The 24,282-nt window shown below is 46.6% G+C and overlaps 1 protein-coding gene and 1 non-coding gene across 4 annotated transcripts; both read right to left on the bottom strand.

The window, feature by feature from the left end:
- Positions 1 to 55: 55 nt before the first annotated feature.
- TRNAI-AAU (transfer RNA isoleucine (anticodon AAU)) lies at positions 56 to 129 on the bottom strand. Its single transcript has one exon. It is a non-coding gene; the product is annotated as a tRNA-Ile (tRNA).
- Positions 130 to 792: 663 nt separating this feature from the next.
- CTC1 (CST telomere replication complex component 1) lies at positions 793 to 24,193 on the bottom strand. Of its 3 annotated transcripts, none has more exons than XM_053570590.1 (23): positions 23,998 to 24,187; positions 22,026 to 22,189; positions 19,151 to 19,382; positions 18,789 to 19,000; positions 17,392 to 17,548; positions 10,475 to 10,765; positions 10,247 to 10,375; positions 9,067 to 9,299; positions 8,765 to 8,942; positions 8,467 to 8,667; positions 7,074 to 7,200; positions 6,451 to 6,565; positions 5,990 to 6,314; positions 5,811 to 5,900; positions 5,232 to 5,428; positions 3,478 to 3,566; positions 3,214 to 3,388; positions 2,821 to 2,898; positions 2,267 to 2,411; positions 2,112 to 2,176; positions 1,715 to 1,880; positions 1,485 to 1,611; positions 793 to 1,324 (listed from the first exon to the last, which is right to left on the bottom strand). In XM_053570590.1, the coding sequence occupies exons 1-23, from the start codon at positions 24,070 to 24,072 to the stop codon at positions 1,227 to 1,229; spliced, it is 3,669 nt and encodes a 1,222-aa protein (XP_053426565.1). In that variant the 5' UTR covers positions 24,073 to 24,187; the 3' UTR covers positions 793 to 1,226. The 3 variants fall into 3 exon arrangements, with proteins under 3 accessions (XP_053426565.1, XP_053426566.1, XP_053426567.1); XM_053570591.1 differs by having other exon boundaries at positions 5,232 to 5,425; positions 23,998 to 24,186; XM_053570592.1 differs by lacking the exons at positions 793 to 1,324; positions 1,485 to 1,611; positions 1,715 to 1,880; positions 2,112 to 2,176; positions 2,267 to 2,411 and having other exon boundaries at positions 2,717 to 2,852; positions 23,998 to 24,193.
- Positions 24,194 to 24,282: the final 89 nt, after the last annotated feature.

Below are 24,282 nucleotides of genomic sequence, written 5' to 3'. Positions count from 1 at the left end.
ATAAGGAGACAACTGGCGCGGAGCAGAAACTACAGCAAAATAAAAGTAAAACTAGTGGCCCGTACGGGGATCGAACCCGCGACCTTGGCGTTATTAGCACCACGCTCTAACCAACTGAGCTAACCGGCCAACCCTGTGAAGTTACCGTCTCTAAACCTCACATACGGTATTTCTAAAGCATGAGTACAAAATGAATTCCACATACTTGTGTAAAACTAACAGTGATCCAAAGGTCTCCTGAACACAAACTGGAATAATCCCAAACAGCCAGGAAGAAACGCCCTTTATGCAATTCTAGATGTGGCTTGGGTCACTCACTCCCACCTTAATGAGCAGCCAGGAAAGAAATGTGGTGATACCAACCAAATGCATGAGCACCGCCCCTCAAATAATTGCTACTGGATCCCCTAATTCTGTGGGTTGTAATTTAGGAGTTCCTGTAGGTCTCACAGTGTTAACCCTGACCCTCGGGAATCCCACATTGTTGATCCTTGACTGGGGTGCTACTGTACAGGCACCTACTTTCTCACTTGTCTCTTCTAAGGCCCAGCATCTATTACTTCCCAACAACTCTAGGCTCCCACATGAGATTTCTTGCTGCCAGACAGGCCTTGCTGAGACCATGATAGCCTGTGCTCTACCTTGTCATTTACTCCACAATTTATTCCCTTTAGGAAGTAACTTTGGTATTATTTCTTCTGCAGGACCAGAAGCTCTTCTGTGAGCTGAAATAATGGTGAACTGGCTAGCCACCAGAATTGAGGAGGCCTGGGCCCCTGGACATGAACACGCGAGAGAAACTTCACCAGAGCTTTATTTACTGCAGACCAAAAGGCCTGTCATCAGCACCCCCACAGGGGGAAGTCTTGTTCCTCCAGTTCCTGCCACAAAGGCAGAACCCAGGTGCTCAGGGTCACCTGTGAGTGCAGGTGCTTGACCCCAGAGAGGAAGTTAATCAACAGCACAATGATTTGTCTGTTCCCACAATTTCTCCCAGGCAGACCCATGCCAGAATACCAAGGAGGAGAAATTACAGTGGGTAGCAGTTTGTGAATCCAGGGATCTCAAGTCCTAGTTCAGTCACAGAGAAAGTAGGAGCCATGACAAAGTGGAATAGCTGGGACCCAGGTCTCAGGTTTCCAGCAAGGCCAGAAGAACTTTCAGGCCATTCTTGCAGTTCAGGTTAAATAGGAGGAAGCAGAGACCCCCAGACATCTGGGGTGCTCTCACTCTTGGATAGAAAGGCAGGATAGTCTGAGCTTGGGATTCACATGAGTCAGGAGAGGGTGGTCTCCACACTGGAATCGCTGTAGCCGAGGAGGCTCTGAAATGGGAAGAGAGGAAAAATGTAAGTGCTAGGCATGTGGTTTTTAGTCCCCATTCACCATTATCCTCCCCAACTGCAGAAATCCCCTATAATCCCTCACCCTTCCTCCTGTCTATCTGTATCACAATGACAACCCCACCTCCATCTCCACCCTTACCTAATGGGATAATTTTAGAAGGTTTCCTCTCAAGCTCAAACGAAAGTACAATAGGGCGGAGGACACAGGGGCTGGTACAAAGTGTCCGGAGGAAGAGGGTCAAGGGCTTGTCAATCTTGGCTGAGGACTAGAAAGGGAAACTCAGGATTAAACAGAACACAAAGTCCTTAACCCTCTGCTAAAGCCTGAAAAATCTGGGTTATCTGAGCCCCACCTCCCAGACATCTCACCTCAAGTTGGGCTCCAGACCCTGAAAATTGCAAGGCCACTTTCCCTGGCACTCGGACAAACTCTAGGAGGGAGGTCCACTCGCTAGGACTCAGCCCCAGTGCTGCTGCCACATGATGATTCCTACAGGTCACCACAGCTTCAGCAGTCCCATCCTCTACCAGGAGACTGAAGGGAGGGCAGAGGAAATAAAAAGTCCTACGGCAACCCAGGTGACTGATCTCTGAACCCAACATGCCTCCTTCCCCACTGTTTCCAGTATTTAGCTCACTTCACCTTCATTCATTCATTCGTTCAAAAAATATCTATTAAGCAATTCCTATAAGCCAGGAACTATGCTAATAGAGATATAGCAGACAAATGAAGTAAATGGTACAATGGTGCTGCCTGTGCTCTTACCTGATGCTGGCCTGGCTTATAGATGTTGGCGTAGGGCAAGTGGGGCCTTGACGAGTGCACCTTCCCTGGGATGAAGACAATGGTTAGAAAAATCCTCTTGGTCTCATTTCATCCCTCTGTTGATCCACACCCAGATCAGCCTCTCCCCTCCTTACCTGGGGGCAGATGCTGGTACAATGAGCACACACCCAGAAGAGCTGAAGGCTAAACACAGAAACAATATGGCAAGAAGCAGTGGCCTGGAATGGGGCCCTGCCACCCTGCAGAAGTTCAGCCAGGTAGACCTGGGGCAGCAAAACACTAGAGACAAAGACAGACAGGAGTAAGAAATAGACGAAGGGATTCTGAAAGCAGAGAGGGTCTGGAAGGACTTAGCGGGCATTGGGATGGGCACAACGGTGGCTTCCATGCTCTCCTAAAAGCCCCATGGCACCCCCATTTTGATTCCTGATCTCTGATAGCCATCAATTACTTTTCAGACTTAAATACCAAGCCAAGAAATATTTGCATATTAGATTGAAAAGACTTCTAAAGTCTAAAACACAAATGATAAATATTGTACATTTTTTATTTGGGGTAGAGGAAATCTGATTTAACAGATTCTGCTAGGATTGGGGAAGACTTATAGTGATGACAAAAAGAGCCAGGGCCATGTAGGGATGCAGATGTGAAGCCACGAGGTTTAGGGGTCAGGGCCCGAGGCACTGACCTGATTGTAGTCTCCAGGGGAAAACTCAGGATCTGCACATAAGTGGATGACCGGAAACAACAGTAAACATTATGGAATCTACAAGTGGAAGAAGCATAGTGATGAGGAGGAAAAAGAAGTCAAGTAGTAGGGGTAGGAGCTGGGACTCAGAGATCACAGACCACATGTTGGCTGCCACCCTGAGGACAAACCTTGGCTGTGGCCCTACCAAAGCTGGGAGAAGACTAGAAGACTGGACTGCAGCATCTCATCAGGTTAGTGGACACAAATGGCAGGCACACACGTAGAAAGTTACATCAAAGGGAAGGTGTCCTTGCAGCAAGATTAAGTGGGGTGAGCATTAAAAGAGAACCATAGGGAGAGGCAGCCAGGCCACACTACACAGACATGCACCTGGAAACTCTTTTCTCCAGCTGGTTAAAGTAGACCTGGGCTCCTGGAAGAAGTCCTAGTGAGGGAGGCAAGTATGGGTCTTCGATATAGATGTCCAAGTGAGGGGGGAATTCACAGTCAGCAGTAACTAGGACTACGGTTAGCCTCACACACTCTCGCATGGCCTTAGTGTTCCCTACAGAAGAAAGGAGTAGGAGTTAGTGGTATCTGTCAGGACCACATCACTCTATTTGACACCTTCCCCCCCAAAGGAGAGCTTGTTACCAGGCTTCGTCCAAGGAGGGGTCAGAAGCGGCTCACACAGTGTCCGTGACAAAATCTCAGCTGAGAAAGACACTAAGGAATCGGTGAAGCTAGAAGGTCAGAGAAATACACTAAGAATGGAGGCACAGCATAGACTATAAAGATCAAAAGACAAAAAAAGGAGCTAAATATCTGCTAAAATTTAATATATAAAGCCATGGAAAACTGAGCTCTGCCAAATCAAAAAATAACAGGGCTTATGAGGACAATAAAAATTGTGGCAGATCATTCAAAACCTATACCCCTTTGTAACCAGAGGCCTTACTGGCACAGGTAAATCTCCATCTAGAATATCAGCCTACCACTTGCAGGTTTATACCTCGGGGGTTCATGCTCACTCTGTTGCCCTTGGTAGAGTGCCATGGTATCATAGCTCAAAGTTAACCTCAGACTCTTGGGTTCAAGTGATCCTCTTGCCTTAACCTCCCAAGCAGTTGAGACTACAGCTACCCACCAGGATACCCAGCTACTATTTCTATTTTTAGTAGAGACAGGGTCTCGCTCTTGCTCAGGCTGGTTTCCAACTCCTGACTATAGGATTACAGGCATGAGCCACCACACTTGGCCACCTTCTTCATTTATTTGTGCAACTACCCCAAAAAGCTTACGCGAGGAAAGTATAGTTGTTCCCAAGGCCTCGCCAGCTACTTCTTGCTAAAGTCCCTTCTTGAGATTTCAGCTTTTTGCTTATATTTTCTAATGTTTCTCTTATTTCCTTTTACTGCTAAGGCTTTTCCTTAATTGTGAAAACGACTGCTTGTTATAATTTCAAAAAAATCACATGCTAGGGGGCTCAGCACCTGTAGCTCAGCACCAGCCATATAAACCAGGGCTGGCGGGTTCAAACCTGGCCTGGGCCTGCCAAACAACAATGACAACTACAATAAAAAAGTAGCCAGGCATTGAGGCAGGCACCTGTAGTCCCAGCTACTCAGGAGGCTGAGGCAAGAGAATCATTTAAGCCCAAGAGTTTGAGATTGCTGTGAGCTATGACGTCATAGCACTCTACTGAAGGAAATATAGTGAGACTCTCTCTTAAAAAAAAAAAAAAAAAAATTACAGAGGTGGCGCCTGTGGCTCAGTGAGTAGGGCGCCGGCCCCATATGCCGAGGGTGGCAGGTTCAAACCCAGCCCTGGCCACACTGCAACAACAACAAAAAATAGCCGGGCGTTGTGGGGGGTGCCTGTAGTCCCAGCTGCTCAGGAGGCTAAGGCAAGAGAATCGTGTAAGCCCAAGAGTTAAAGGTTGCTGTGAGTCGTGTGACGTCATGGCACTCTACCGGAGGGCGGTACAGTAACACTCTGTCTCTACGAAAAAAAAAAAATTACATACTAGGGGAACAATCAGAGATGAAACACAACTTCTCTCTAACACTAACATTACTTCAGCAGCTAAATCACATTAATGAAACACATGCTAAATCACATTAATGAAACACATGCCAAACTACGAAGGCTGAAGCAGGAGGATCCCTTGAGCCAAGAGTTCGGGGCCACAGTGCACTATGATTGTGCCTATGAATGGCCTATTCCAGCCTGAGCAGCAAAGCAAGAATCCATCTCTAAAAAAAGAAAACCAATGGGAAAAGTAAAAAAAAAAAAAAAAATCAAAACTTTAAAAAAGAAACACACACTGGAGCAGAAAACAGAACATGTACAGCTAACTTGGTAGGAGACAGTAGCCGAATTTACCAAAGGGGCTGATGGACATTTACTTGCTACAGAATAGGTCAGTCAGTGAGGACTCAGGCAGTGCCTTGTTTGTACCCAGAACACCTGGGATATCCTGGGAGCTCTCAAGCTCCAGCGTCCACTCATCCCGGACAGTGATGCAGGTTACACAGCCAGCCAACTCCAGAGGACGCTGAGACACACACGATGAACTGTCATTCTCGAACAACACTGACGTCTGCTGGGAAATGGGAAGATGACTGCTTCTGAGTGTATCCTAGCCCAGGAGGAGGTTCATAAAATACTTTGACCCAATCTTGTTTTCTTTCTGGAGCCTAGAGAAGGAAGTGATCTCAACACAGATGAGCCCTCCAGCTTTATCTAAATCCAGCCTTCTTGTAGGAAACCTAAAGAGTGACTAGGCACTGGTGCAACCCTCCAGAAGCCAACCCATAAAGCCTTCTTTTTTTTTTGGCCGGGGCTGGGTTTGAACCCGCCACCTCTGGCATATGGGACCGGCGCCCTACCTGCTGAGCCACAGGCGCCGCCCCCCATAAAGCCTTCTTGAGAGGGATGTGATGAAGCCTCAGCCTCCCAAGCAGCTGAGACTACAGCACACTCACAGGGGAGTCAGGAGCCACAAGTCGGTACACGTGCCCTGGGTGCAGGAACTCAAACCAGCGGACGGAAGAGCCAAGGAAGATAAGGAGAACCTGTGTAAGAGAGCACAGGTTGCTGGGGTCCCAACCAGAGGCTCGGGGCACAGAAGGTCAGGTCCTAGGTCCTTGGAGTCCCCATTTACCTTCTTATTCTTGTCCTCACTTCTCTGAGGCTCGGCTGGGCCCCATCCAGTCCCTTCCTTCCTCTGTGTGCCTCCAAGCCAGCTTCCTGACACATGGAAACAGAGGGTGGGCTTGGGCACCTCTGAACAGGCCCCTGGGAGGACACAAAAATTCCGCTTCATGAGGGCCTCTTTGTGGGACAGCAAGAACAGCCGGCTCTGTTCTTTGTAGGGTCTGTCTGGGCAAGTGGGATCTGTCTGAGGTGTTGAGCAAGTGGCTGAATGAAGGAAGGATCTGGGTACAGGCAGGATTAGGGCATCCTCCAGAAAGAACTGGACATAGATCCTGTTGGGAAGGACAAGGAATAGATTGCTTAGTGATGCAGGCATAGGGAGTTTTAGGCCCCAGCATCCCACCACCTGCACCAGGGCCTTCCTACCCCTCAGTCTCAGGAGCATAGCCACTGCCCCAAGGAGCTGACCTGGCCTGCTGCTTCTGGATAAAGCCTGGCATGCTCAGCTCCCTCCAGGAAGGGAAGTTACTTCTGACGGTCCTCTCTATGACCAACTGAAACCTCTCTGCCCGCACCAGACAGCCTAGAGGAAGAAAGTTTTCTATTTTGGTAAGAAAAGACAACTGTGGGGTGGGTAGTGAGGCAGACCATACCTCAGGTCTCACTGCCTATCCCAGACCAGAGCTGTTCCCTAACTACTGTCCACATCTGACCCCCACCTTAGAAGGGTGACACCTCCAAGGTGAAACCATTCCATCCTCACGTCCAATCCTACCCTGGCCACCTAGGCTGAAAGCCCTTGATTATACTTTCTCACAAGTCTCTGAAATGCCTGTTTATAACTCTAAGAAACTTTCTTCTCCAGGGTTTCCCTGTCTATAAAACTCAAAACTCAAATAAGACCATTATTTTTCTAAGAATGTAGGAAAAAGTAAGATAAGGCCTACCATATCACTCTCCCAGGAGTTATTGGTCAACATGTGTCACTTCAGTATCTCTGATACATCCCAGCAGATGCTTTTTCCCAAGCTCCCCCACTTCTGAGAACCATTAACCCACCACCATCTTCTTTGCACATCTGAACTCCACACCTATGAGCCATGGGTCAGTGAGGGGCTGTGAGTTCTTGGCCAGGAGCAGGCAGGGCAGGGAACCACTTTGGTCCTGAAGTTGCAGACAACCTTTATGAGATGAAGCTACCAAAACCCCAAGTAAAACCTGCAGAAAGATGAAGGCCGATGTATCAAATATTTGTTAAACAAATACAGAGCATCAACCATGTGCTGGGTACTGTGTTAAATGGTAGAGCTACAAAGTGGATAAAAAAAGACATGGTCTCTCATCTCAAATAACTTATACTCAAGTGGGGAAGACAGATGTGAAAAAACATACATGGTGGTGCCCGTAGCTCAGTGGGTAGGCTGGTTTCAAACCCAGGGCTGGCGGGTTTGAAACCAGCCCAGGCCAACTAAAACAACGACAACTGCAACATAAAAATAACCAGGCACTGTGGCGAGTGCCTGTAGTCCCAGCTATTTGGGAGGCTAAGGCAAGAGAATTGCTAAAGCCCAAGTGTTTTATTTTATTTATTTATTTATTTATTTTTTGGTTTTTGGCTAGGGCTGGGTTTGAACTCACCACCTCCGGCATATGGGACCGGCACCCTACTCCTTGAGCCACAGGTGCCACCCAAGCCCAAGTGTTTGAGGTTGCTGTGAACTATGACACCATGGCACTCTCCCCAGAATGACAGCTTGAGACTCTGTCTCCAAAAAAAAAGAAAGAAAGAAAGAAAAAACATACATGTGGCTAGGCAGGCACAGTAGCTCACACCTGTCATCTTCCCACTCTGGGAGGCCAAGGTGAGTGGATCTCTTAAGTTCAGGAGTTTGAGACCATCCTGAGCAAAAGTGAGACCCCCATCTCTACTAAAAATAGAAAAAACTAACTGGGTATCATGGCTGGTGTCTGTAGTCCCAGCTACTAGGGAGACTGAGACAAGAGGATCTCTTGCGCCAGGAGTTTGAGGTTGCTATGAGCCATCATGATGCCATGACACTCTACCCAGGGTGATAGAGTGAGACTCTGCTTCCATAAAAAAAGGAGAAAAGAAGAAAAGAAACACACACACGCATTTGTATATGCAGCAGGAAAGAAAGGGCACAAATTGAGGTTAAGAGGTAAGAGACCAGGTAGGACCTCACAGGACATAATGCGGAGTTTGGTTTTATTTTATATGTACTAGGAGAACCACAAAAGGGATTTAAACAATTGAGTTCTATAATTCAAGTTACATTTTTACCCACTTTCGAGATGCAGGGATAATGAATGAGAGGGGGCTGAGAACAGAGAAAGCAGTCTAGTACATTGTCTAGTACATTGTATAGTCAAGAACAAAAAAATAACAGCAACTTGGACTAGTATAGTGGCCATGAGAATGGCAAAGAGGAAATCCCGTGAGCCTTGCTGGTGTCCCCTCTTTACCTGAGCTGGGTAGAAGGCAGAGGGCAGCAGAGAGAGCCAGGACCAGGCCAGGCGGTGATTGAGTTGGCAGCTGGACAGGTGGGAGGATTCTGGCAGGGGCAGAAGAGCCTTAGGGTCAAAGGAGGCCCAGGCCCTGCGCCACCCTTCCTCTTTCAAGGTAGCCAGAGTGGGGAAAGAGTAGGGAGTCTGCAGCTGAGCATACTGTTGAGAGAGAAGAGAAATCAGACTGTAAGCCCCTTGTGTCCCGAGTGTCCAGCGTATTAGCTCTGCCACCCATCTTTCCCCCACAACCTCATACCTTCTGGAGGGGACAGCAATGCAGCTCTTCAAACATCTCATTATGTGCTTTCCGAATGGGGCTGCCTGCTGGAGCTAGAACATCCAGGGTAGGATCCAGGAGTTGTAGTCCTAGGCTGGGGTTCCCAGGAGAGGAACACTGTAGGAACTGATGGTGTCGCAGCACACGGGGGCATAACCTTGGCCCGGGAAAAAAGCACAGTCATTCCTCCAAGACCTCGTCTCTTTGAGGATCCTGCTTCCCATGCAGAGGAAGTGTCCTATTCCCACCACCTCCCCAACCCAGACCTTCATCCTCCTCACTTGCAAGTCAGCTCTTCCAGGGTCTTGGTCGCCCACAGGTAGAGGGGAAGTCCTAACTGATGTTCCCATACCAGCTGCTCATACAGGGATGTCCCATAGGCTTGGTGGGATGACTGAGTTCCAGGCTTCTGACAAGAGAAGTTCCGAAGAAGAACAGCACCACGGAGGCAGGGAGCTAGCACTGGCCTTCTTGTCCCTCCACCCACTGACTGAAGGAGGTGAACATCCTGGAGCTGGGAAAGCAGGAAAAGTGAGCCCACTGCCTGGGTTCCAAGAGGAAGAAACACAATCTTTCCTACACTGGCTGGCCTCAACTTACAACACACTCATGCCCTGGTGGTCAGCCTTCATCTCCCACAAGCTCCACTCAGTCTGCCTTGGGCCAGGTGGCTCCTGGCTAGACAAGTAAGGTTCAGGCTTCTCACCAGGCTGCCTCAGGTCATTTGGGCCCTCTGAGCTTCAACCACTGCCTTCCAGAAAGCTGGAAGGGCTTTCTGGAGGAGATGCTCTGGCCTCAACTGGTCCTCATGGTGCCCATGATTCTACTACTCCTTTCCAATCTGAGCTTTTGTCCAAATCAGTCTTTACAAGAGCACACACCCTGACCACACACACACTTTTTTTTTTTTGAGACTAGAGTCTCACTCTGTCGCTCTCAGTAGAGTGCTGTAGCCTCACAGCTCACAGCAACCTCCAGCTCTTGGGCTTAGGTGATTCTCTTGCCTCAGCCTCCCAAGTAGCTGGGACTACAGGTGCCTGCCATAATGCCCAGCTGTTTTTTTTCTTGCAGTTTGGCCAGGGCTGGGTTCAAAACCGCCACCCTTGGTATATGGGTCTTGCACCCTACTCACTAAGCCACAGGCACTGCCCCGCACACATGCACTTTTTTTTTTTTTTTTGTAGAGACAGAGTCTCACTTTATCACCCTCAGTAGAGTGCCATGGCATCACAGCTCACGGCAACCTCCAACTCCTCGGCTTAGGTGATTCTCTTGCCTCAGCCTCCCGAGTAGCTGGGACTACAGGTGCCCGCCACAACGCCCAGCTAACACACGCACTTTTTACTTGTATATTTTCGTTTTGGAAGTTCCCACCCTACCACAGAAAAAGCCAAGTTCATGAGGGTAACTGAAGCTGCTGAGAGGGGCTCTTTAGGTCACCAGCCCTGACCTCTCACGTACCTCCAGACAGACTCCTGGTCGCAACACCCTCCTGAAGCCATGGAACTGCTGGTAGGCAAGGCAGAGCTCCAGCTGCCTGTCTAGCTCATAGAGGCCAGCAGGCTCATTCAACACTCCAGTAACTGTTCCCTGCAAAGAGGCCAGAGGTCCAGTTGGTCTCTACTTCCTTCCTCTTTGGAGACCCACATTTCCTGCCCCTCAGGCTGTAGGATCTCTTCTGATGCTCACCGAATATGATAAGAGTCTGGAGTCCCGGACAAAACCTCTTTGTCCCTTCCTGTCCCCTTGCTGCGAGTTGCTGGGTGTGGGGAGTAGCTTGGGGGAAGCCTCTAGGAGGGGTCCTTTGAGGTCCAGTTCTAGTTCACGTATACATTCTGGTTTCAGCAGCAACAGACGGGAGGAGGGACTGGTCATCCAAACATGGTAACAGTGACCACGGATCTTGGATACTCGCAGTTCTGTCAGCACATAGGCCCTACCAGGCCAAAGGGCTCGGTGCCACACCAGCTGAGCAGGAACCTGGCTTGCGAGGAGGCAGGGAAAATGGGACATGAGACATCTCCCCCAATGCTGCCCTCTGCTAGAGTCTCTTTCCATTGCGATTTGACCTCAAAGACTTGTTCCCCATGAGTTTTCCCTTATTTCTTCATCTTCTCTATGTTTGCCAATTAAATCTTAGGCCACAGAACTTTCAGGATCTTTCCTCTCTCATAGGAGATGCTAAATGTTTAATAATCCCTTCCCCAAGATGCAAACCATTCCTAAAACTTCCTTCAAAATACATAAATATTTCATTGAGAAAAGTATGCCCTCTTCGGCATTTCCCCTATCCCATGCCATAATATACAAACATTTCTTTTTTTTTTTTTTTTGGTAGAGACAGAGTCTCACTTTATGGCCCTCGGTAGAGTGCCGTGGCGTCACATGGCTCACAGCAACCTCCAACTCTTGGGCTTCAGCAATTCTCTTGCCTCAGCCTCCCGAGCAGCTGGGACTACAGGCGCCCGCCACAACGCCTGGCTATTTTTTGGTTGCAGTTTGGCCGGGGCTGGGTTTGAACCCGCCACCCTCGGCATATGGGGCTGGCGCCCTACTGAGCCACAGGCGCCGCCCTACAAACATTTCTTTATGTAATTCATACATATTGGGCATGTATGGATCCAGCAAGGGGGTCAATGTTAAGAGATATAGAATAAACTCTTCCCTTTTCTCCAATGTATTTCGCACCACTGGGGAACACAGACACAAACCTAAGCAATAACATGCAGCCATATATAGCAGAACCTCTGTAAGTTGACCACCCAAGGGACTGTAACAAACTGGTTAACATATGGAGGTGGTCAACCTAAGGGACTAACTAGGCCTACTGTACTGACATGTACATGTGGTGTACATCTAGTCTATCAAAATTAGGTCAACTTAAGGAGGTGGTCAACTGTGGGAGTTTTACTGCATAATCAAGTATCAAACCAATATATATTGGTAAGGTTTTTTGAAACAGAGTTTTACTTTGTCACCCCCAGTAGAGTGCTATGGCATCATAGCTCACAGCAACCTCAAACTCTTGGGCTCAAGTGATTGTCTTGCCTCAGCTTCCCAAGTAGCTGGGACTACAAGTGCCAACCACAACACCCAGCTATTTTTTTAGAGATTGGGTCTTGCTCTGGCTCAGGTTGGTCTTGAACCGGTAAGCTCAGGCAATCCATCCACCTTTGCCTCCCAGAGTTCTAGGATTATAGGCGTGAGCCACCACACCTGGCCTATTGTTAAGGTTTTGATATGCATTCAGAAAGAGAAGGTCAGGATGGACTGGAATGATCAGGCACACCTAGCGAAAGAAGTGGAACTTAACAGAGTCCTAAAGGATATCTGGTTTGTCTAAGTCAGCGGTTTTCAACCTGTGGGTCGTGACCCACAGGAACTGTATTAAAGGGTCGCAGCATTAATAAGGTCGAGAACCACTGGTCTAAATGGAAAGGATAGAGACGAGTGATTCAAAGAGGAGGCAACACAGAAGTATTCAGAACTCAGGCTGGGCATAGTGCCTCATGCCTGTAATCCTAGCACTCTGGGAGGCCAGGGCAGGAGGATCCTTTGAGCTCAGGAGTTCAAGACCAGCCTGAGCAAAAGAGAGACCCCATCTCTACTAAGAATAGAAAAATTAGCTATGCATTGTGGTGGGCACCTGTAGTCCCAGCTACTTGGGAGGCTGAGGCAGAAGGTTCACTTGAATTCTGGGAAGATGAATGACTTGTAGCAACCCTCGGCAGAGGCTCCTGAGCAGAGGAAGAAAAACTGGATGGAATCGGACTCTATGAAGCCAAGGTGGGAAGCTGAGCCAAGAAAGAAGTTCAGCAAGCTGTAACTCCAAGGAAGAGCATTCAAGAAAACAAATTACAGGTACAAAGCCTATCGACTAGGCAGGGATCCTCAAACTGTGGCCTGTGGGCCACACGAGGTGGTGTGATTGTATTTGTTCCTGTTTTGTTTTTTTACTTCAAAATAAGATATGCACAGTATGCATAGGAATTTGTTCATAGTTTTTTGTTTTTTTTTTTAAAGAAAAGGACAAATGATCCCATCTCAGGGTGGGCAAGGGACTTGAAGAGAAACTTCTCTAAAGAAGACAGATGCATAATCTACAAACACATGAAAAAAAGCTCATCATCCTTAATCATCAGAGAAATGCAAATCAAAACTACTTTGAGATATCACCTAACCCCAGTAAGAGTAGCCCACATAACAAAATCCCAAAACCAGAGATGTTGGCGTGGATGTGGAGAAAAGGGCACACTTCTACAGTGCTGGTGGGAATGTACACTAATACGTTCCTTCTGGAAGGATGTTTGGAGAATACTTAGAGACCTAAAAATAGACCTGCCATTCGATCCTGTAATTCCTTTACTAGGTTTATACCCAGAAGACCAAAAATCACAATATAACAAAGACATCTGTACCAGAATGTTTATTGCAGCCCAATTCATAATTGCTAAGTCATGGAAGAAGCCCAAGTGCCCATCGACCCACGAATGGACTAGCAAATTGTGGTACATGTACACCATGGAATAGTATGCAGCCTTAAAGAAAGATGGAGACTTTACCTCTTTCACGTTTACGTGGATGGAGCTGGAACATATTCTTCTTAGCAAAGTATCTCAGGAATGGAAGAAAAAGTATCCAATGTACTCAGCCCTACTATGAAGCTAATTTATAGCTTTCACACGAAGCTATAACCCAACTATAGCACAAGAATATGGGGAAAGGGCCAAGGAAAGGGAAGGGAGGGGGGAGGTTAGGGTGGAGGGAGGGTAATGGGTGGGGCCACACCTATGGTGCATCTTAGAATGGGTACAGGCAAAACTTACTAAATGCAGAATACAAATGTCTACATATAATAACTAAGAAAATGCCATGAAGGCTGTGTTGAACAGTTTGATAAGAATATTTCAGATTGCATATGAAACCAGCACATTGTACCCCTTGATTGCACTAATGTACACAGCTATGATTTAACAATAAAATAAAATAAAAATTTAAAAAATGGGGTTATTTATTCTTTTCTTATTGATTAGTTTGAGTTCTCTGTAGATTCTAGTTATCAGACCTTTGTCGGAAGCATAACCTGCAAAGATCTTCTTCCATTCTGAAGGTTGTCTGTTTGCTTTACTTACTGTTGAGCCCAGGAATTTGAGGTTACTGTGAGCAAGGTTGATGCCAGGGCACACACACACACACGAAAAAAAGAATTTAGAATGAACGAGGTGTGACTTGGGGACACTGAAAATAGTGGAAAATAGTAGTCAGGATGGAGAAGAGGGAATGTTGTTGAGAGTTGCAGGAGGTAAGAAGAGAGAGCCAAGATGAGAAAAACAGCCCAGAAATGCCACACAAGGTACTATGGACTAGAGAAGGAAGATGCTAGGGTTGTTGAAGAACATTTAAGCACAAGGAAGAAAGTGTCATGGATGAGATTTTTATAAGTATAACAATCTTCTAGGGTGTGTTCCTCCCACAGGCATAACAGAACATTGTTGCCTTTCTCAGGGGCTTCAAAACACACTGATGACTCAGGCACTTGAACTTCACAGTTAACTGAGCTCAGCTTCACATACCTTCATTTCTACCCTAAAACCAGCTGATTCCTACAAATTAAACCTTAGACTTCACAACTCATCATAATACACTACTAAGACCTTAATAAACTTGCTGCTTGGCACCAGGCACATCGTTAATGATGGTAAGAACAAACAAATGAAGGAATCCTAGTGCCTCCCCCCAGGTTCATGAAATTTGTCCTCTATCTTCTCACCAGGACCTATGACCTCTGAGTCCCTTCTCCTTCACACAGATGGTAAGGTCCTTTCCTTCTCCTGTCTGAATGCCAGGCAGAATCTGAGTGCAGGCCCTCTTAACCCTTCACGCTGGAGCCTACCAACACCACATCACCACAGCTTTCTGCTTCCTCAACTCCTTTTCTAAAGCAGAACCTACTTGAGGGAGACAGATCATGGTACTCCAGTGCCTCTCCAATTGGGCCCCTGTCATGGCTTAACAATCTCTTCTCCCTGACTATCTAGCACAGCAGTGAATTTAACCTTTACTCTTCTTTTCAGAGTCTAGTCTCATTTCCAGAGATGACCTCAGCTCCTCTACTATACTCTATTATTTTCTACTATAGAAGAGATTCACTGGCTCATCTAAAGTATCCATTTATCTCTAACATGTCTCTCCAGTAGCTCATAAACATACTAAGATCAGTCTTCCCCTGACCTCTAGAGCTTACTCCGAAGCCCATCTTGGTACCCTCATTACATCTCATGCATATGCATGTCTGCAGTCTTTAGGATTCTGCACAGTGATCACAGACTCACTCATCTGGTTGAGAGTTTCTAGAGGACGAGAGCCATTATCTTACTCAATTTTGTGCCTCTAAGTTACCAAGCACATAGCACATGCTCAGTAAAGGTTGAATGTAGATACAGGTTATTTTCCATTCCAGAATATCTTCCCACGTATTCTAGTGATTCAAATCCCACCCATCCTTTAAGAGCCAGATGAAGTCTAAAGTCTCACAAACCTTTGCCCCATGTAATAAACTGCAGCTGACCCACTACTGCAGTTACAAACTGTACTATACATCTTGGAACTTACATACTGTTTTGTATTATTCTCTGCTTGTTTCATAAATCAATACTATATAGGAGCTATAATAAAATTATAAATGACCTGAATGACTTATTCCACTTTGGTCACCCTGAAGAAATTCAAGCACATTTCAGGGACTTCTCCCTTGACATACAACATATGAATGAGCCAGCCCTATCCTTCACAGAATTTTCTAATGGTAATATAAAGAAAATAAGGCCAGGGCAGCGCCTGTGGCTCAGTCGGTAGGGCGCTGGCCCCATATACCGAGGGTGGCAGGTTCAAACCTGGCCCCGGCCAAACTGCAACCAAAAAATAGCCGGGCGTTGTGGCAGGCGCCTGTAGTCCCAGCTACTTGGGAGGCTGAGGCAAGAGAATCGCCTAAGCCCAGGAGTGGGAGTTGGAGGTTGCTGTGAGCTGTGTGAGGCCACGGCACTCTACCGAGGGCCATAAAGTGAGACTCTGTCTCTACAAAAAAAAAAAAAAAAAGAGAGAAAATAAGGCCAGGAGTGGTGGCTCACGCCTGTAATCCCAGCACTTGAGAGGCCGAGGAGGGTGGATTGCCTGAGCTCACAGGTTGAGACCAGCCTAAGCCAGTACGAGACCCCTGTCTCTAAAAAATAGCCACTGAGCACTTGTAGCTTAGTGGTTAGAGTGCCTGCCACATACACTGGGGCTGGTGGGTTCTGGGCCTGCTAAACAATAATAACAACTACAAAAAAAAAAAAAAAATAGCTCGGTATTGGGGGGGGGGCACCTGTAGTCCCATCTACTTGGGAGGCTGAGGCAAGAGAACTGCTTAAGCCCAAGAGTTGGAGGTTGCTGTGAGTTGTGGCACCATAGCACTCAACTATGGGTGACATAGTGAGACTCTGTCTCAAAAAAAAAAAAAAAAGAAAAGAAAATATGTAAGCTCAAAAACCAAGATCAGAAATTTGAGCAGCATCTAAGTTTTTTTTTTCCAATTTGCTGAATCTTCAAGTAAAACTAACCAGTTTTAGTTTTAACATTTTTAGTTACTTTATACTCTAAATCACTTTTACTCAAGCTCATCTCACACACACATACATACACCGAATTGGCACAAAGTTTCACAGTTTCCTTTTTTGATATGTATGTTAGAAAGCCCTTTCCTTCTTTACTTGTTTTGAATGCTTTTGAAAAAGCATTCAGATAATTATAAGTCGTAAAACAATGGTTAGAATAAAAATTAACGATTTAAAAATTATACCAGTTAATGTAAAAAGAGTCAACAATCAGTGCCACTTTTTTTTTGGGAGACAGAGTCTCACTTTATCATCCTCGGTAGAGTGCCGTGGCGTCTCAGCTCACAGCAACCTCCAACTGCTGGGCTCAGGCGATTCTCTTGCCTCAGCCTCCCAAGTAGCTGGGACTACAGGCGCCTGCCACAACGCCCGGCTATTTTTTTGTTGCAGTTTGGCCACAACGCCCGGCTATTTTTTTGTTACAGTTTGGCCAGGGCCCCACCCTCCGTATATGGAGCCGGCACCCTACCCGCTGAGCCACAGGCACCACCCCAGTCCCACGTTTTTTAAAAATGCACTTATTCGAGGGCAGCACCTGTGGCTCAAAGGAGAAGGGCACCAGCCCCATACACCAGAGGTGGCGGGTTCAAACCCAGCCCTGGTCAAAAAATAAAAATAAAAATGCACTTATTCGATGTCTTAACAGTGTTATGGTGAATGATTCACTTGGTCATCCTCCTAATACAGAGTGAAAACAAGTGATTCTGACAGGTTTTTAAAAGGACACACACAATACAAAAGCTGTGTATTCAAATGAGTTGCATAGCAAAAAGTCTATTCCTTACCTCCAAGCACAGACATAAACTGATCTTTCCTCAACAGCACTGTTTCAGAAAACAACTCTCCCCAGCTATCCTCCTTTACTACATGATTCCATCAGTGATGTTATTTTTCCTATTAAAAACTCCAACCCCCATTCCACACCTCCATACCCAAGTTGACCCTACTCCTCACCTGCACGACAATGGACACATGGCTGACAGGCTGGCTGCTGCCTGGGGATGGTCCACCAAGAGAAAGGACAAAGTAAGCTTTCTGTTTACTTTTTATCAGAGCACTCAATCGAACCAGCTTCCCAGCCAGGTTTTGCTGCATAGCTCTGAGCTTGCTTCTAAGAAAGAAGGAAGAGGAGAGAAGTCATTTTTATTTCTCTTCTTTTTTTTTGTAGAGACAGAGTCTCACTTTACTGCCTTTGGTAGAGTGCCATGATGTCACAGGACTCACAGCAACCTCTAGCTCTTGGGCTTCTGCGATTCTCCTGCCTCAGCCTCTGGAGCAGCTGGGACTACAGGCACCCGCCACAACACCCAGCTATTTTTTGGTTGCAGTTCAGCCGGGGCTGGGTTTGAACCTGCCACCCTGGGTATATGGGGCCGGCGCCCTACTCACTGAGCCATAGGCGCCACCCTATTTCTCTTCTTTTTTCCCACAAATGTTTTCCCTTCCACATTAAGAAAATATGTCCATGACCGGCCATGATGGCTCATGCCTATAATCCCAGCACTCTGGGAAGCCAAGATGGGTATATTTCCTGAGCTCAGTAGTTTGAGACAAGAGTGAGACCCCATCTCTACTAAAAATAGAAAAAATAGCCAAACATTGTAGCCAGCACCCGTAGTCCCAGCTACTTGGGAGGATGAGGCAGGAGGATCATTTGAGCCCAGGAATTTGAAGCTGTTGTGAGCTGGGCTGATGCCACTGCACTCTAGCCTGGGCAACAGAGTGAGACTCTCAAAATAATAAATAAATACATAAATAGAAAGAAAAGAAGAAAATGTGGGCTTAATGCCTATAGTTCAGCAGTTAAGGCAGCAGCCACATACACTGGGGCTGGTGGGTTCCAACCTGGCCAGGGCCTGCTAAACAACTATGACAACAACAACAAAAATAGCTGAGTGTTGAGGTGGGCGCCTGTAGTCCCAGCTGCTGGAGGCTGAGGCAAGAGAATCACTTAAGCCCAAGAGTTTGAGGTTGGTGTGAGCTGTGACACCATAGCACTCTACAGAGGGTGATATAGTAAGACTCTGTCTCAAAAAAAAAAAGAAAGAAAAGAAATGTAACAGTGATATAAAATATCTCTAGCACAGAGTTGTTATTCTGAAAACCTCCAAATTCTTCTTGCTCTTAGACAAGACACACTTCCCTTGAAGTAAGTTCTTAACATTTTTTTCCCCTCCCAAGTTAATTTCAAACTCTTAACACTCTTAACATTCAAAACCCCATCATTCCCTTGATTTGGCATATTCCACCTATATATTACCATCAATATCCTTCCTTCCCTCCCATTCTGACCCACCATTGCCCTCCAGGTTTCATAGTGCTCCCTCCACCCCCGGCAGGAGAAGAATTACCTGAGCCTGAGCAGACAGGAGGCACTCTCTGGGTAGAGGACAGGAATAGGAGTGACAGGGCCAGGACTGATTGGCAAAGGAAACACTGGCACAGGAGCACCCCAGAGTTCCAAATGCCCTTCCCCTGAGGAATTCCCCCTGGCAGGAGGCAGGTAACTCCAACTGGGAAACAGAAAGAGATGGCCCAACCAAGAAAGGTCCAGATCTATGAGCTAGAAAAGACCAAGAACAAGGGTTAACTAGGACCCTAGCATCCAATCCACCCCCATCCTCCTTTGTTCCCTCTGAGACTTAAACTGACTTGCTCCCTAGACATCATTCTTATTAGGATCTAAAGCAGCTGACCTTTGCCTTCCACTCACCTCACAGCACAGGACTCCAGTGTTATCTTGCACATAGAGGCTTCCATCCCTGCATTCTTGTTCCCCTGATATGTCTGTTAACATCCCTAAAAGCAAAAGCCGCTCCCGTGGCAGAGCAGTCCCATTTGGTCTAGCCTCCTGGGCCCAAGCCTGGTATGTACTACCGCTCCAGGACAGGTGGCTGCAGCATGGCAGATGCTGGTGGGTCCTGAGGTCCTGTACTGACACAAAGCTGTAGAGTGAAGGGAGCACAGAGGTTCTACAAAGTCAGGTCCAACCCCAACAAATCTCCAAGAGCCCAAGAGAAGGTTGAAGGGGAACAAGGAGTAAGAGATGAGTTTGTATGATTGATTGAAAGGGAAAAAGCTGGGGTGGCGCCTGTGGCTCAAGGAGTAGGGCGCCCATCCCATATGCCAGAGGTGGCGGGTTCAAACCTAGCCCTGGCCAAAAACCAAAAAAAAAAAAAGGGAAAAAGCTGGAGGATAAAGGCTTAAGAAATTGAGGATGGGGCGGCGCCTGTGGCTCAGTCGGTAGGGCGCCGGCCCCATATACCGAGGGTGGCGGGTTCAAACCCGGCCCCGGCCAAACTGCAACCAAAAAATAGCCGGGCGTTGTGGCGGCCGCCTGTAGTCCCAGCTACTCGGGAGGCTGAGGCAAGAGAATGGCTTAAGCCCAGGAGTTGGAGGTTGCTGTGAGCTGTGTGAGGCCACGGCACTCTACCGAGGGCCATAAAGTGAGACTCTGTCTCTACAAAAAAAAAAAAAAAAAAAAAAAAGAAATTGAGGATGGTACTGGGTCCAAAAGCTGAGCAATACCTAGGGAAAGCAGGAAGAAAGACTGCTGAGTAATATCTTGACCAGGTGTGGTAGGTGCCTGTAATCCCAGCTACTCGGGGAAGCTACTTGAAACCAGCCTGAGCAAGAATGAGACTCCATCTCTACTAAAAGTAGAAATAAATAGTAGGGTGTTGTGGCACGCACCTGTAGTCCCACCTACTAGGGAAGCTGAGACAAGAGGATTGCTTGAGCCCAGGAGTTAGAGGTTGCTGTGATGGAGGTTGCTGGGCTCAAGTGATTCTCTTGCCTCAGTTTCCCTAGTAGCTGGGACTACAGGTGCCTGCCACAACACCCTACTAGTTGTTTCCACTTTCACTAGAGACAGAGTCTCATTCTTGCTCAGGCTGGTTTCAAACTCCTGAGCTCAAGCAGTCCACCCACCTCAGCCTCCCAGAGTGATGGGATTTCAAGCATGAGGCTGCACATGCTTTAGTTCAGCTAAATCCTTTTTCACAGGCAAGACTTTCTCAACAAAGTCTTGATTTTCATTCTGGCAGACCAGCATTTTAAGTACTATTGGTTTATAATAAACGCCATGGATGAAAAAATGTACACAGAATTATGAAATGATGTTTAGATACTTAAGTTGTCTTCTCATCGAAGATTCTTTGCCTTTACTGACACAGATAACCAGGTTGTGTGAAGTGTTTCCCCAACTGTCGTAAGTGGGTTAAGGGAGTGCCAGGGAAAAATATCCTTCCCTAGACAGAGTTCTACCGTTTTTATTTTTAAAAGGATAAATAGTGACATGTATATTCACAGACTAGAATACCATAGAACCATTACATGAGCTCTATATGTAGAGCTACAGCTATGTAGCAATATGACTAAATCTCAGAAGTATACCATTAAACACAGAAAGCAAATTGCAGAGAGTATATAAGGCATGGTACAAGTTATTTAAAGACTAAAGGTATGCAGATCTCTACCGTATACTGCTTAGTGTTAGATGCTTGCATAGTAAAAATTATAAAAATAGGCTCAGTGCCCGTAGCACAATGGTTATGGCGCCAGCCACATACACCGAGGCTGGTGGATTTGAACGCAGCCTGGGCCAGCCAAACAACAATGACAACTGCAACAAAAAAAATAGCCAGGCATTGTGGTGGGTGCCTATAGTCCCTGCTACTTGGGAGGCTGAGGCAAGAGAATTGCTTAAGCCCAAGAGTTTGAGGTTGCTGTGAGCTGTGATGCCACACAGCACTCTACTGAGGGCGACATAGTGAGACTCTGCCTCCCCCACCCCACAAAAAATATATATAAATATTCATGAAAATAATATACTCCACATTCAAGAAAGCAGCTACCTCTATGAGGAGGTAAACAGATTTACTTTTGAAGGACTTTTCAGAGTCCTTACTATGTTAATAAGCCCTGTGACTCTCCTAGGGCAGGTTATCGTATTCAATGTCTCTCAAACTTATTTGGCCATAAATGTCAGTAGAGTAAAATAAGCAAATACAAAAATACGTTTTCAGAAGAGCTTAAACTCAGGTTGTAAACACAATGATGTTTATTTTATGAAGTCACACATCTCTCTGTATCTTAATTTCCTAATACGCAAAACAAAGATAGTACCAGATTTTTTTTTGTTATTTCCTCACTTTGAGAGCTTTTTCCAAATTTTCTTTCTATCTTGCCCTCTTCCTCTCCTTTTCCCTAAACTTGACTTAACCCAATTTAGAAGAACTTTAGGAAAAGGAAAGCTTGATGGAGGATAGAAACATTTTGCAGGAGATGTGTTTAGCTGGGTGTGGTGGTGTGTGACTACAGTTCTAGCTACTGAGGAGGCTGAGGCAGGAGGATTGCTTGAGCCCAGGAGTTTGAAGCTGCACTGAGCTATGATGATGCCACTGTACTGCAGCTTGGGCAACAGAGTGAGATCTTATCTCATAAAAGAAAAAAAAAACAACAGTAAAAAGTAAGAAGGGGATGTGTTTAGGCCACCTTGTCCTCCACTCACTCTTCTCACTTTCCCTTTTCTAACTACAGGTCCTTCCTTTTCAACCCCAAATTCAACCTCCCTGCACAATCCTTACCTATAGCTGAGGGGTAGTGTATAATCCTGGTTCCTTCCCTGAGACAGCCAGACAGTCTTCACACAATCAATTACCAACTGAGTCAAAGGAACATTAGGTTCCTTGCCAGGTGAACACAGGGTCTCTTGGATGAAGGCCTGGGCAGCCTCAAGCCAGGTTTGTTCCTGAGGAAAATGAATCTAGTTAAAACATGACGATTTTGCCCACCATGGAGACTTTTAAGAAGAATAAAGGACTAGAAAAGAATCTAGTGTGGCAGCACCTGTGGCTCAGAGAGTAGGGCACCAATCCCATATACTGAGGGTGGCAGGTTTGAACACAGCCCCGGCCAAAACTGCAACAATAACAAAAAAAAAAAGAAAGAAAGAAAGAAAGAAAAAAGAATCTAAAGAGCATGTAAAGTGAAGATCAAAATAAATGAGGCTGGGCATGGTAGCTGATCACTTGAGCCCAGGAGTTTGAGGCCAGCCTAGGCAACACAGTAAGACCCTATCTCCTTTTTTTTAAATTTTTTGTTGAGATAGAGTCTCACTATGTCACCTGTGGTAGAGTGCTGTTGCATCACAGCTCACAGCAACCTCAAACTCTTGGACTTAAGCGATTCTCTTGCCTCAGCCTCCTAAGTAGCTGGGACTACAGGTACCTGCCACAACGCCCAGCCATTTTTTTGTTGCAGTTGCCATTGTTGTTTAGCAGGCCCCAGCCAGGCTAGAACCCACCAGTGATTTTTCTTATATCTCTATTTCAGCTGAGATCTCTGTCCTGAGCTTTTGTTGTTTCCATCTGACTTCTAGATTCTCCGTGGCCAACCTACAGGCAGCTTGCCTGCCCCATACTAAAATTTTTTGTTTTGGGCGGCACCTGTGGCTCAGTCGGTGAGGCGCCGGCCCCATATACCGAGGGTGGCGGGTTCAAACCCGGCCCCGGCCAAATTGCAACCAAAAAATAGCCGGGCGTTGTGGCGGGCGCCTGTAGTCCCAGCTACTCGGGAGGCTGAGGCAAGAGAATCGCTTAAGCGATTGGAGGTTGCTGTGAGCTGTGTGAGGCCACGGCACTCTACCGAGGGCCATAAAGTGAGACTCAGTCTTTACAAAAAAAAAATTTTTTTTGTTTTGTTTTGCTTTTTTGAGAGTCTTTCTACTGTTTCTCCAGGCTAGAGTGCTCTGGTGTCACAGCTCACAGCAACTTCAAACTCCTGGGCTCAAGTGATCCTTTTACCTCAGCCTCCCAAGTAGCTTCGACTACAGGTGTGAGCCATCACACCCGGCTAGGTTTTTTTTTCTTTCTTTCTATTTTTAGTAGAGACAGGGTCTCACTCTTCCTCAGGCTGGTCTGGAACTCCTGAGCTTGAGCACTCTACCCGCCCAACGCCGAACTTTTCTCAAAATCCACTCCTAGCACCGTCCACTAAATACTTGTAGTTTTTCTTCCCTGAAACCTGGATGTCCTCCTTAACCCCTTCCTTTCCCTATATAAGATGCTTCAGATTTTCATAAGGTCCTTCAGATTCTCTCTCCTTAATATCTTTTTTACTGTCTTCACTTCTGGAAACTCAACATTACTACCATGGTAGAGGTCACCCACCTCTTAGCATATTTCAACCACAGCCTTCTAACGGTACCCTCTAGGCCAGTCTCTACTTCAGAGCGCTACCTCAGCAAATTAAAACCTAAATCTCATCCAGTCACTCTTCTGCTTAAAACCTGCCAACTTTGAGTTATCCTCAGGTTAAGGTCGCTGAATGGTTCACCACCAGCCAATTGAACTTCTTCACTTTTTCACACACCTGCTCTATCTTTTGCTTTTGAACATGTTTGCTTCTGCATGAAACCTCTTTCAGTGCCTTTTTGCCTCCCTAACTCCTACACGCACTCCGGATCTCAGAAGCTTTTCCTGGTTCAGTTGCCCTGTATCTGTGTCGAGGTCTCCTCCAAGAAACCGCCCCCCCCCGCCCCACAGATCCCCCATTAACCTGCTCCTGGTTTCCCACGAGGCTTAAACCGTAGAGAGTGAAAGGAGACGTGTTTAAGGCACACAGTGCCTGCATGAATGAAAAGAATAAAAATATTCGCAGAACCAGTAAGTGAAATAGTAAATCTTCTCAAAGCCCCCTATCTCCGGCCCAGGCGCAGCCAGCGAGGTCAGGTAACCCAGAAATCCAAGGTGGATGGAACAGGAGAAGAAAGAAAATCCAAGACAGACAAGGAAAAAAGGACAAGGGACGCAGAAGAGCACTCACGGAGGTAGGAGCCTGAAC

The sequence above is a fragment of the Nycticebus coucang genome, chromosome 18, assembly GCF_027406575.1.
Source record: "Nycticebus coucang isolate mNycCou1 chromosome 18, mNycCou1.pri, whole genome shotgun sequence".
In the NCBI taxonomy this organism is placed as follows: Eukaryota; Metazoa; Chordata; class Mammalia; order Primates; family Lorisidae; genus Nycticebus; species Nycticebus coucang.
The sequence above is the reverse complement of the archived record's forward strand: the minus strand, read 5'-3'. Positions and strand labels throughout refer to the sequence as shown.

Coding starts and splice junctions, on each gene's coding strand:
- CTC1 (XM_053570590.1), bottom strand. CDS start 24,072: ATGCAGGCACTGTGTGCCTTAAACACGTCTCCTTTCACTCTCTACGGT. Junction 22,190..23,997: donor TCGTGGGAAACCAGGAGCAG/GTTAATGGGGGA, acceptor CATTTTCCTCAG/GAACAAACCTGGCTTGAGGC. Junction 19,383..22,025: donor ACACTACCCCTCAGCTATAG/GTAAGGATTGTG, acceptor TTCACTCTACAG/CTTTGTGTCAGTACAGGACC.